Genomic DNA, 13535 nt, shown 5'->3' with positions numbered 1-13535 from the left:
AAGATAGTCCGTTCTCTACCAGTTGCTCCTAAAAATCAGGTGCAAATCATGTGGAAACTTGGGGCCCAATGAGACAGCATGCAATCGGGCAACCTTTTTAGCAGGTTAATATATACCGCTACATGCCTGCCGTTGCAGGGCCCAGTTGTTGCTGACACAGAAATATGCTTTGAATGTTTCACACAAATTTGCAAGTTAGAACCAAGCATGCTGCCAACACAATGCATACAAGGTTGTATGTAGGATGGGCATTTGGGCCCAATAACACCTCAGCAAATCTCATCAATACTACAGCAGTGCTACTTGCACCCATGCATAAATGGGCTGACCCAATGATGTGCAGAGGAAAACAAAACAGTGAATGAGAAGGTGGAATTGAGAGATCTGTCCAAGCATTTCCCACCTATAGTATTCCTGAGCTATTACCAACCTCACATTTTGGGTTTGAATTGGTTTTCTTTCTGCGAATCACTCATTCTTTGTACCTCTGCGCATGGGGAAGAATGTATTTTGCAGTGCTCGGATAGTTTTTGTTATACTTCAAAGTCACTTTGAAGGAATCAGGGATCAGGAAGGGGCAAGAGGGGAAGACAGAAAGAGGGAAGAATGGGAGAGGAAATGGGGAAATGTGAAAGAGAAAGTAATTTACACACATTATGCTAATAGTCCTCCTTCTTTATTTCATAGATTTAAGAGGCCCACGTTCTAATACGCATTCTGAAGTTCCCTGAAAGTTTTTTTTGCCATTATTATTACCAGAGATGAAAAGAATTTATTTTGTTGAAGTAACAATTGGAGACAGTTAGTGGAAAAGCAAAATTTATTGTCCAATTTCTGTCCGTTATCTGCAGTGTTGAAAGCTATTCACAATTATTGGACTTAAACACTTGCACAATAATGCAAATTACATCTGTAACAACTGAGTAAATGAGACATGTTTTCAGAAATACCACAAAGATCAACCAGTTCAAAGCATAATGAAGAAGGGAAGCAGGACCCTGGAGAAAAAAAAATTCTACATAAGCACTTGACTTTAGGACTTACATAAAGATCTTTTTAATTTGTTAAACTCCTTAAGAAAGCCACACATTGTAAAATGGCCCATCAATAGGATAAAATCAATGTAGTACTGAGAAGTTGCGAGATCATGGGGTTAAGCAAATTCTCCGTAATATTCATCAAAATATTGATTTTTTTCCCCCCCTCTTTCTTATGAAATTGCTACCATTTGTTCATTCTTTTCCTCCATGTTTTTTAAAACTGCACTTCATAATGAAGTATTACACACAATCCTGTGTATAATCTACATAAACACATTTTTTTGAGATAATAGGGCCATATTTGATTGTCTGGTCTTTACAGTGCATGTACATTAGATGTAATTCTGAAAAATATTTAAGAATTTATAGCTCTACATATAGATGATGCATGTTCTTCTGCCCTCCCGGAAAAGGTACACCTTTAAACTGAGTGTCCTTATTTTATATTTATAGAATCAAATAAAGGAAAATATTAATTTATAATTTTTAAAATAGCATTAATTAGTCTGACTAAAATTGGCAACTTTTGAAGAGCTTGTGTTAATATCACATTCTAGTAAATCTAATCTATGTCAAAGGGGATGTAGTAAGACAGATTATATATATATATACTATATGATAATAAAAGTCATTTTAAAAGCTTTTATTGTCTGAATTTTCTTAAAAGCACAACCTTTCTATAAATTTGAATTGATAGGCATCTTTACATTTATTCATAGAACTGAATTAAATATTTTAAGGTTTGGTTAACTTCTCTAACTCTACATGATGTATGTGTTCTAAATTTTTTAGCAATGTTTGTGGTGCTTACATTAGGTATTGTGTGAATTCTGTATTCATTGACTTGGCCTGGATACACACTGGTTTCTTTTTTGATCACCTGCCATAATTAATTCTTGAGTTTTACCTATTCCCTATTTGAAAGGGGCAATGCCACCTGATAAGTGTCTTTGGAAAACACTTTTTAGGACTCTTGTCCTGTGATATGTCCTGTGCTGTCCTTACCTTTTTTATAGGTATTTTTGTTGCATTGTGACAATGGATCTGAAAACTCCATGAGAATGAAACATGACAATGAACTATGTTTTAACTTGTAATCTGTAAAACAAATTTAACTCATAATCTGTAAAAAAAAAAAAATTAACTCTGATGAACCAAGCTATGGTTATTCAATACCATTTACCCTTGCCCGAATTTCTCTAACTTTCATGTCACTTCTCAATCAAAAGCAGAAATTTAGTCACAAGACAGTCTGTGCATCAGATCGGCGATTTCAGTACAAAATCATCAATAATGTACAACTCAAATCTCTCATCAATATTTGAAGCATTTATCTTCACCTCTAGTTCCTTTCACATGATTTATCACTCCCTCCAAAAAATCAGAAATCTAAAATTTCAATCATTTAAGATCAGTCTGCCAGTTACTTACACTTTCAGAGGGAAGGACTTTTTAAAGGCCATTTGAAAAACTGAAATAATCTAAAGGTACCCAAGGTTTGGACATTTTTCTAAGGCATCCTGTGTACTGAAATATATATATATATCTCTATCTCAAGAGGCTTTAGTTCCTGTAGAGTTTGGGGCAGATTTAACTTTGTTTCAGAATTGGAACTGTTTTTTTAAAAATGTTTGAAGCACGCATGCATCCATTTTGTTGTAAAAGACCCTCTACAACTATCCTTGTAACAATAATGAATTAGTTTCTATATTGACAAGGGAACCAAAATCAACATGCAAAACATCACCAGAAACAGTACATCAGTCTGCTGCATATTTGAAAAATATCGGTCTGTGTGTAAATTACTTGGTTATCTATATATACTCTGTATCCAAATACAAAGACTGGGATCTGTATGCATTCATGAGATAACATTTTGCAAGAGAACTAAATTTGCTTGTACTCTGCCTCCTTCCTGTGGAAGGATGTAGTGCTGTGGTTCAGAATTGGCTGGTGTTTGAATTTACTTTTGCTGTTGCTGAGTGATGGCTAGAACAGAATCACCTTTTTGGTGCTGTAGACACAATGCTCTGGGGCAGGGGGGGGGGGGGGAATTAAAAAAATATACTCTCCGCCCTACAATGGGACCAGCCCATTTTATAGAATAATTTTTCAAAAAAGCATCCTTTAAAAAAAAAAGACCATCCCTTCCAATTACTGATAAAACAACAGCTGGGCTTGAAGTTTGTTTGTTTATTCTGTATCCTACAAAGTTTGGGCGCTGAAAAGGTAGTAAATATTTTGGCACAAAGTAGTGAACAATCAGCAACTTTGCACTAACACAAATTTCAATTTAAAATCGGACCCCATGTCTACAACACTGGTAAAAATGGTTACATATTACCGAGCACATTTCACCACTACTTTATGTCACATACTTTACATAGCATAAAAATTGCAGCCATATTTTAAAAGCATTTTCCCTTCCCCTGGAAAAGCCATTAGAACCAGATGTTAGAAGTAAAATGTATTTTTGGCATTATTATTGAACCCACTGCTAACACAAGACCTCTAGCTAACTGCCCACAAAATACAGAACCCATAAAAAAAAGACATTGGCTAGATTGTAGTCTTCATAACCATATTAAATACTTTCAGCCCTATAAGCTACATACACTCTAATTATCTTCATTGGATACAATTGTCCATTCATGAGTCACAGAAACAGTCAGCATCATGGTGAGTGGATCAATAGCAAAGACATCAAAACAAACTTGTCTCTGCTCCACCCTTTCAGCAGCACAACAGCTATACAGAAGATAGGTACATCCCACACCATGGCCTGTTCCTCCGAAAATATGGGGAAAAGCTATGGTAGAACATTACTGCTAATATCACTAACTGGGAATCAGGGACTGTAGAGCACCACAGGTTTGGGAAAAGAAAACACCTCAACATTAATAAAAAAGCTTTAGTCCCAGGCATAAGAATGCAATGAAACAAGCTTTTATCTTTAATTACCTTTTTCTAAACACACTGTGCCAATACCCAGGATTGAATTTTTCAAAGAACTGGTGTTTGGAGTGGGTAAATAATTTCCAGCACAAGCAGAGAAGCATCAAGTTTGAGCTGAAGATTATAGCAGCTCTAAAATGGAAACTGCTGCTGTGCGATTATTTCTGATAGCCCTCATCCCTGTTTGGAGAGAGATACTTCCAGTAACAGTCTTAGGGTGGGATTAAATTTTGTATGGATACAAGTGCCTCCTCCCCCTTAAACTCACAATGGAAATTACAGCAACAGTGAGCAACAACAAAGAACATGTTTGAAAATTGAGCAAGCACTGGATGATTCTGACTTCCTCATTGTGATGTCACGGAAACACGGTCACATTGGTGTTCTGGCCTAATTGCTCAATACTTAGCTCATTTTTAAATTATTAAGCCTTTTTTTAAAAAAAAAAATACCTAAGCTATTAGTTAATGTAAAGGTAAAACTTATGTTCCTGGACATTTCTGCTGTAGGTAATACTGATCAAGCAACTGTCAGAAGTACTCTACTTTTAACCATCATCTGAAATTTAAAACAAATAATTTATGAATACACTTTAAAACAATGGATCATGGTAAAGAACGGAATTAAATACAGAAAGGATGCTGTAATTATATATACAGGCCTTCCACCCTGAGGCAAATCTTATGAGTAGACTCAACCAAATGCTGATGTAGCCCCACGTATGTGCTGGGGATTCAGGGTTGTTTTAGGTTTTCAAAAGCTTCAGGTTATCTAAAACTCCACATTCATTGTATTTGATTCCAGATATGCCAGTAAACAGTATGTATACTTAAAAAAATGTGGATGATTGTTCAAAAATGAGGCAAGTTGGAAGGTCAAGCATAAAGAATAAGGATGCATTCCAAAAGTGACCTTATTTGAGGCTGCTGCATTCACTACTATAAAAACAAACTGCAAAATAAACCAGACAGCATATGCACTGCACTGTGAAAAACCAAACCTTATTCAACACATACACTGTGGTACATGTAATGCCAACTGGCAGATTTACTGAGATGTGTTAAATTTAATGACAACATGCATTGGCGCTTTTGCTAATGAAAAGACAATATTTAGTGATAAATTTGCATAACCATTTCTATTGTATTTCGTGAACATTCCAGAGTTTCTTAACTTGTTTCTAGTATGCGTTGTGCTGCCACCTGCAGCACCAGGAGAAATAGTTGCCAAAGTGAGGATCTAGGCAGCTCCTGCTCTTCTGATTTTGCATCAAATTTAAAAAAAAAATTACTGGAAAATTCACATTCATAAATGTAACATTTCCCTTCCATTTATCATATTGTCAAAAATATAGCTACATCACAGTCAGCACACTGGTACAGTTAATGTTAATGTTAATCATAATGTTCCTGTTGCCCCTCCTTTCATCCACAATGACAACTAGCAGAAAGACTGCACCTGACTGGAGTGAATTAAAACAGGACAAATTTAGGATGTCAACAAACACTGGTTTTCCATGATTGAGCTATGAATACTGTAAGACTGGCATAATTGTGATTAAAAACTAAGAATTTTGTATAAACTGGTTGCTGTAATGAGACTAATTGGGCAGGTAGATGACAACAGTGCATTCAAATTAAACACAATGAATAAGTGTCACAGGATGAACTTATTTTTGTCCCATCAATGAGAATATTATCTGCCCCATCCCAAAGTACTGGTGTACTGAAGATCTTGAACACATTATGGCATTAAGTACAAGCAAGATTGTGGCTTAATTCACTTAAGTGGAACATCATCAATACAGAATACTGCTGAAACTAAACAGTTGAAACATCCCCTGCACCCCCACCCACCCCACACATTTGCATGCCAATTTTCCAAGCAGGTCATTATTGTATCACATCAAGCAAAGTTCTTGAAAACAAGGATTTACAGCTAGCTTTGATGATGTAACTTAACGACTATATTAGCTAAACAGACCCAAAGCAAATCAAACAGTTTTTTTGGGCTCATATGTACATTAGTTATAGCAACCAAATATGGAGGATGTGATAGTGGCTAAAATGGTGTGAGGGTTTCCTCTCTCAAGAGGATTTAAATACAGAACTTCATTTCAATGTTCCACCTCGGTTAGCTATTTCCCTTAGCAGAGGGTTCAACAACCAGGGGCCATAGATTGAAAGTAATTGATAGGAGGTTTAGAGGGGATTTTAGGGGAAATGTTTTCACCCAGAGGGTGGTAGGGGTCTGGAACTCAAAGGGTGGGAGAGGCAGAAACCGTCACTATATTTAAAAAGTACTTAGATTTGCACTTGAAATGCCGTAACCTACAGGGCTACGGACCGAGAGCTGGAAAGAAGCTCTGTATCGTCTGGCATGGACACGATGGGCTGAAATGGCCTCCATCCGTGCTGTAAATTTCTATGATTCTACACTACCAGTTCTTGGCTAGATCATAGCTGGGAGTGGAGTGCCAAATTTCGATGGAAAGCAGAAAGTGACATGTATAAATTGTTCAGTTTGAATTGCACAACACCATCCATGGTTATTGCCGTAAATTCCATGGCCCAGACGGTAGGAGAGTGGTTTGCAAATAATAGTAGAAATACATTTACAAACTGTTTCTGCTTTTTTTATTCCCTGATTTCTTTCTGAAGGCAGTCCTTCTTGCTTTCAGGAAGTGCATTTCTACCCCACACATTTAACTACAATAATCAGAACATCTTGAATTACCACCACAATTCTACAACTGTGAACATGAATGAAACTCCTGTTCTCTCCCCACTCCATGGCTGTATTGTCCTCCAACATATTCCACACTGCATACCAGAGAGAAGCATAGATATGACTGATAGATCAACTAGAAATGTACTGAATACATAGGTAGATTGCAATTAGATTAAGAGTTAAAAAATAGAAACTTTTATCGCCAGAATTAAGCCTATTCTATACTGAGCTACTGATAGGTTAAACTCTACAACATGCTTACATTAAGGAATGAGTCATCCCTGTCGAAGCTGAGAGGGGATTTTCCTAAATAAGGTCCTGGGGCTTATTATAAAAGCTGTGCTGGCTCCATTATGGAGCATGGGCACAAATCTAACAGTAATGATGAACCAACAAGCATCAGAACCAAACAAAATAAAAGTTTTAAAATGTGGCATGGATGCCAAAGGTAAATAATTGGCAGAAATTTTACAGCTTCAAATATAACCCAGGTCGTGGGTTCAGAGAGGGTGGCATACGTTATCCACACTCTCCACGTCAAATAATTTCCAGAAATGAGATGTTTGTCCTCTCGGATCACACACCAGTTTTTTTGGGTAGTTCAAATACCAGTTTGTTCATCTGTAATTGATCAGTCTCTTTCAAAATGAACAGTTTCTGCATATTTACATGAGAGCAGTGACCAGGATCACTTGTACAACACATAATTCAATGATGGCTATAAAGAAAAACTTTATCAGGCTCAAATTCCACTTAATATAAAAAATTACATACAGATAGAGAAAAAACTAAGCAAGTTAGCAGTTCTCCTGCATTAATACAGTAAACTGTCCAAATTGGCTACATTAGACTTAAAAAGCTAAAAAAGGCACAATTTTCCCTTTTCTGATATACTCTGTAAACTTCTCATTAGAATGCATGCATAAAATCAAATCTGTATCACAGTACACAAAAATAAAGTTCACAAACAAAATACATGCAGATTTTCTGCCACCTATGCTTTTCCAATGTACAGTCCTTGAACTGTAAAACTTTGTTTCCTTTTCGCCTTAGCCCAGGCCCGACTCACTCTGTAAACCATATGTAGTGCATATGACATAATGGCAAGCATTTGCAGGACAAACATTTCCAAAATCCCGATCACTTTGCGAAAAGAAAAGCTATGCAGGATAATTTTAAGGCATTTTTTTCCTTTTTAAGGCAGTCACTTGTGGTGAAACCGGAGCTGTTTGGCCATCCCCGCCATGACTTTTGGTAACTGATTGCTAATGATTTCCACCAACATTTCGGGGAACTCCACACTGAGAGTCTTTGATTCCACAAAGGTGTAGAAACAAAACTGCAACAGCCCTTCAACCAACTACAAGAGAAATAACAAGTACATTAGTAGAGCACGACATATTTGTACATACAACTCTGTTCTCTGTAGGGATTAAAAATTGCTAAAATATGAAGTTTACAAAATAGACTTGCTAATACTGATTGAAAGTTAGAGATGGTGCTGGAACTCAGAGATTGCTGAGTTCCAGAAACTTCTCAGGTATGCACAATGCCCTAGTGGGTGAATAGGCAACCTTAGTCTAACCAAACTGTATTAAGAATTTTTTTGACACTGCTCTTGGAGGTATGGCAGTCTCATCCTTGTAAGGAAGCAACTTGCTTGCAGTCTGCTTTCCCAGTATTATGGTCAAGATAAGGATGTGTGGGAAATTACAGGAACAGATTTTCACACCATTACTTTCAGCTTTTACAGCATACATAATTCTCTACTTTTCACATGTCCTTTTTTTTTTTACAGTTTTGATGTTCAAATTCATATGCTGCAATATTGTTAATCTTCCATTAACTCTTATAGCGCTATTGTCTATGGGTCAAAAGGTTGCGACGTCAAGTCTCAATCTAAGATATGAGCACATTTTCGCAGGTGCATTCTTTCATACAATGTTAAACTGAGCTTCTGTTTACTTGTTAGTCCAGGTGGACATTAAAGATTTCATAGTACTATTTAAAGAGGATTAGTTTTCAAAAAGCAGATTAACTGGTCATTCCCCTCAATTTAAAAAAAAAAGGATTTTGCTGAATGCATAATTATCACTGTACTTCAAATCAATTTATTGTATGTTTCTATAACAGGATAAGGAGTGAACACATTTTCTTTGTGTAGCTTTAATGTAGTACGAAACGTAAAATTTTACTGAAGAGTATCCCACACACACAATGTCAGCGTAATCTCTCCCCTGTAATATATACAATGGGTTACAAGGTTGCTCCACTTTCTGGACTCTGCCAACCTTGGACTGTAACCAGCCAAAGGGACAGGTGTTAGGAGCAGCTCATGTTGGTTTCTCTTCGTATCACTCCTTTGTGGACCTTAGTGTGGGGAAATTCCACTGCAATATGGATTAATGATGGACTGACCAACGCAGGAACTTTATTTAAAAGCCATGTATCATGATAGGCTGATATATCACAACACCCATGTGTTTCACTAGAATGGAAGAATATGACTAACACGAGGCAAGGTTCTAATCACAGCTAGAAAGAGCAGGGGAGCCAAACACATTTTGTTTTTTTCACCTCCGAGTTGCACTTACAGGCTCTTGCAAGCCTGCTGCTTGTTTGGTAGTTGAATGGAAAGGACCTCATTACTAGAAGATAAATTGAAATTAAGGGTTTTAAATAAACACCAACTCCTTCATATGTAAATTAAGCATCAACTACACCACTTGTTCTCCAATCTATCAGTCCATTCTTTTATCATGACAAGATCTTTAATTTGAACAAGTTGGATTGTTTCTGGAGTGACATACAACTAGATTCAACTAGTATGCCTATGAGTACCCGTGATACATTTGATACAGGACTGAAATTCCCTGGAGTTTTACTCACATCATGCATTGAATCCAGAAGTTTAGTCAGCTGATAAAAACGTTGCCAGTTTTGACTTGAGCTTCCCTCTTTCTTCACTATGGCTTTCCCTAGCTCCTTAATGTATGAGGTTCGAATCTCATCAAACATAGCCTGGCTCTTCAAGCCATCTACTGGTACTGCAACAAACAGAGCAAAAAAGAGAGTTAGGTGGATTTATGCACTGACAGTAGATTATAACTTTTAGCATGTTAAATTATAAATGAAAAAGAAACATTTTCTCTATTTCTACATTTGATTCTTCCCAAGATAATGACTTCACAAAAAAAATCAAGAAATTAATCTTTTCACTGAAATGTTTATTTAAAGAAAAAACTTGCATTTATACAGTGTCATCAGTAAATACCAATGTTTCATGCCAATAAATTACTTCTGAAATGTAATCACTGTTGTTGTGCAGGCAACGAGGCTGAAAATTTGCACACAGCAAATTCCCACAAACAGCAATGAGATAAATGAAGGACTACTGTTTTTGGTGATGTTGGTTGAGGGATACATGTTGATCTGGTCATCAGGTAGACTTCCAACGCCCCTTGGCACTATTCCAAGAGCAGCAAAGAAGTTATCCTAAACAGGCAGATGGGGTCCTGGTTAAACACCGCATCCAGAAGTTAACACCTCTGACAATGCAGCACTCCCTCAATACTGCACTGCGGTGTTGGCCTAGATTATGTATTCAAGTCCTGGAGTAGGGCTTGAATCTATGACCTTCTGACTCGGGCCAAACTGTTACTTGACTACATAAACAGATTTAATTTAATACATTTATATGCATAAACCTCCTACTTACATACAATTGTGTTTAGCTATTTTCACATTTTATTTTATTTTGAGATTGAATGCATTTAATTAGTCAGGATTAAAAATTTGATGATTGATCAGCAGTTTGTGCTTGTATTAGTCTTGCCATAATTCAGGGCTCAAACATGTTTTGAGAGTGGCCTTTCAATTTCTCTCTCCCAACCTGTGGGTAAATGCCCAGCTTTTGTTTGGCATCTTTCTATAATGACACGGCTGAAATTGGAACGTCATGAAATGAGAAATCAGATATAATCACAGATCTTATTATTCCTTGGCACATTGCAATGGGGCTCTGAGGTGCTGTCACATTGCTACAATGGTTAATAGGTTTTTATAGCTTTGTGTATTCATTGCACTGTGAACAATATTTACAAATTAACACAAAACAATGTAATTATTTCATGTGTCCAGTCCATTCACTATGCCCAAGTAGAATACTTACTTGTACCAAGCAGCAATAATGCCTTCATGCATAGATATTCTTCATAGGCAACCTTAAGGTTTCTGAAATCCATTGCAATGTTGCTCATCCCTTTGCACAAGTTGTACATCGATGACTGCTGCATCCGTTCCCTTCAATCATAATTGAAAGGAAAAATGTCACCAAATTTAATGCATGCGAGAGTTCCTTTACATTTACTGCTGAAAATATTGTGAACTAAGTGCTAAAAAAAGAGTGGAAATATCTGGGAGCTGTCTGTATTCAAGATATTCCTTTTTACAGAAGAAAATTATTGTTAAAAAGTCTAATAAATTTCAAATGAGTTTAAGTCCTGGTCCTTCGCAATCGGATTGTTGTGGTACACACACAGATGACCTAGCAAGGAGGGGAACCTACTTGAGCATCTCCATGCTGGTAGTAACAATTCTGGTGGGTTAATGAGTTTCCTCTTTAAAAAGAGGGTAAAACTTTCAATTCTGTACACCTAATTTTATCTTCTTTATAACTATAAAAATTATCAAAAACATCAGATAAATTGGGTATAAAACACAATGGAAGAAAGTGTGAAACACAAAACAAGAACCCACATCTGAAACAGTAATGACCCAGTATCACAGGCAAAAAAACCCCCACACATTTACTCTGCCAATGAGTCTCAAACTGTAAACAAAAAGTTCAAGGCATGAAAATAATACTAAACCCTTTCCTTCTGGGCAGTCTCTTCCACATCATGCCAACCTAATCTTACTGCTGAATAAAGCTCACTTCCCATCATAAAGCACAGAATTAATGAGAAGCAATTCTACAGAGAATCTCCCATACCCTGAAGAAAAAAGGGTAAAATCTTGGAATTCAGCTCCTCAGTGTCTGAAACAGGAGGAGGACCAACTGCCAATATTGATAGGCAAGACCCAGAGAATGCTCAGTCTCAAAGAACACAATGGCTGGAAATCTCCTGCAACAGCGATATTGGCAATGAACACCCTAAGTTAGACCATTGGGTGCCCTGATCCTCCAGTGACGAATTTATCCAAAATTTACTGAAACACTGATCTGAATATGCCAGTGAGGATAGCGGTGAATTAGGGAATTCAGTAGCGGTGCTTGCGCTCAGAAGTGTTCTTTTACACAATGATAACGCTGCCGTTGCTTAATTTCAAGATCCTCACTGTTAAGTGGTATTTTGATATCCAATGTGCAATTACCATGTCTCTCCATATAATCTGTGATGACTTGTTTTAATCAAGTATTCAAAAATATACAAGTGCTTTGTGACTGTCTAAAATACTAGTGGATAGTTGTGCATCATTAGTTCACTCCACATTAATTTGAATTGACTCACATATCAACCTAAAAGTAATTGCATGAAACACTACCCTTGCTGGCTCTTTTTAATTCATTAACAGACAGTTGTTTGAAGAGGGACAAATGAGTTGACACTCTTTCCTATGCCCAGAACTAACCGTTGCAATCATTTAAGCCCAGCAGCACCTTTATTTAACAGAATTCCTACAAGCAGTGAGAAAACTGGCACAAATCCAAGAGATGCGCATTTTTGAATGGGGGGCAGGGGGAAACCTGCATAATCAATTATTCAACAGTAGAACAGCACAAAAATCCCAGGGACTTGGAATGGTGCGAGAATCGTGGCGTTGTTCGCTAACACCATAATTTCCTGGAATGTTTGTGACTGGAATAACTGGGTTCGTCATAATTTTGCCATACTATGGGTCCAGGAAATTCCCGGTCTTAAACACATCCCTTCTGAAATGTTAGAAATGAATAGAAAACTGGATGATCGCCTGTGATGTTGTTAACAGATGGTCACATGGTCTGGAACACAGTTGTGCTGTTTAGCTGCTAAAATTGGTCTAGATAGGACCAGCTTAACCTGCATTTGGACTTCACTGTCTTGAAGCTGACAAAGATCAAAGACTCTTCAATTTCCTCAGCACTGATCCAGGATGAAATTGCCATCCATATGCATATCTAATACCATATGCATATACAGTGTACACAAAGTTTGTAAGTGTATTGAAATGTAGTATTATTTGGATTATTTAAATGTAGTAACAATCCTTTATATTCATTCTCTCAACAAATAGATCAGTGAATACATGTTTTATTCAATGGTGTCTCAATGGTACAATTTAGACAGATTTAGTAAGTTCCAAAATAGCCTCAAACAAGCACACTTCATTAATTTGCCATAGAGGTGGTTTGAATATTTAGGTGCATGAAGACCATTTATGTTTCAGACTTGGCTTCAAATTCAGCCCAGATTGATGAAAACCTCCTATTGCTATTTAGAGAGTTGTGTGAAATGGGCAATCATTACCTTACACCACTGGCATAGCTAGGAAATGCCAGTCTCTTTGTCCTAGGTTTAAGTTTTCAACTCCCATATTAAAGCATTGAAAAAAACATTACACAAATAAAATTATTCAGAGTAGCTTTACTACAGTATTATTGATTGTACATCACAAATAACAAGAATTTCCTAAGGTGTTCTACTTTTCCTTGCATTTGTGTAAGCCTTTTCCTTTAGCCTGATGGGCTAGAAATGCGACAATTAGCAGTATGACTGGTTTTTGGGCGATAATCACGGCTTTTATTTTAAGCACCGGAATACCGCTATG

At 36.9% G+C, this 13535-nt stretch overlaps 1 protein-coding gene across 1 annotated transcript in view; it reads right to left on the bottom strand.

Annotated features, from left to right (window-relative positions):
* Positions 1 to 812: 812 nt before the first annotated feature.
* Positions 813 to 13535, bottom strand: part of LOC139262927 (glucocorticoid receptor-like) — a 192937-nt gene continuing 180214 nt past the window's right edge. The window contains exons 7-9 of the mRNA XM_070878242.1: positions 10897 to 11027; positions 9615 to 9772; positions 813 to 8085 (exon numbers count right to left, since the gene is read on the bottom strand). Coding sequence (XP_070734343.1) covers positions 7930 to 8085; positions 9615 to 9772; positions 10897 to 11027 — 445 coding nt within the window. The 3' untranslated portion in view covers positions 813 to 7929. The remainder of the gene's footprint in view (positions 8086 to 9614; positions 9773 to 10896; positions 11028 to 13535) is intronic.

The sequence above is a fragment of the Pristiophorus japonicus genome, chromosome 4 (genome assembly GCF_044704955.1).
Source record: "Pristiophorus japonicus isolate sPriJap1 chromosome 4, sPriJap1.hap1, whole genome shotgun sequence".
Taxonomy (NCBI): domain Eukaryota; kingdom Metazoa; phylum Chordata; class Chondrichthyes; family Pristiophoridae; genus Pristiophorus; species Pristiophorus japonicus.
Note: the sequence above shows the minus strand (reverse complement) of the source record. Positions and strands in the feature narration are given on the sequence as shown.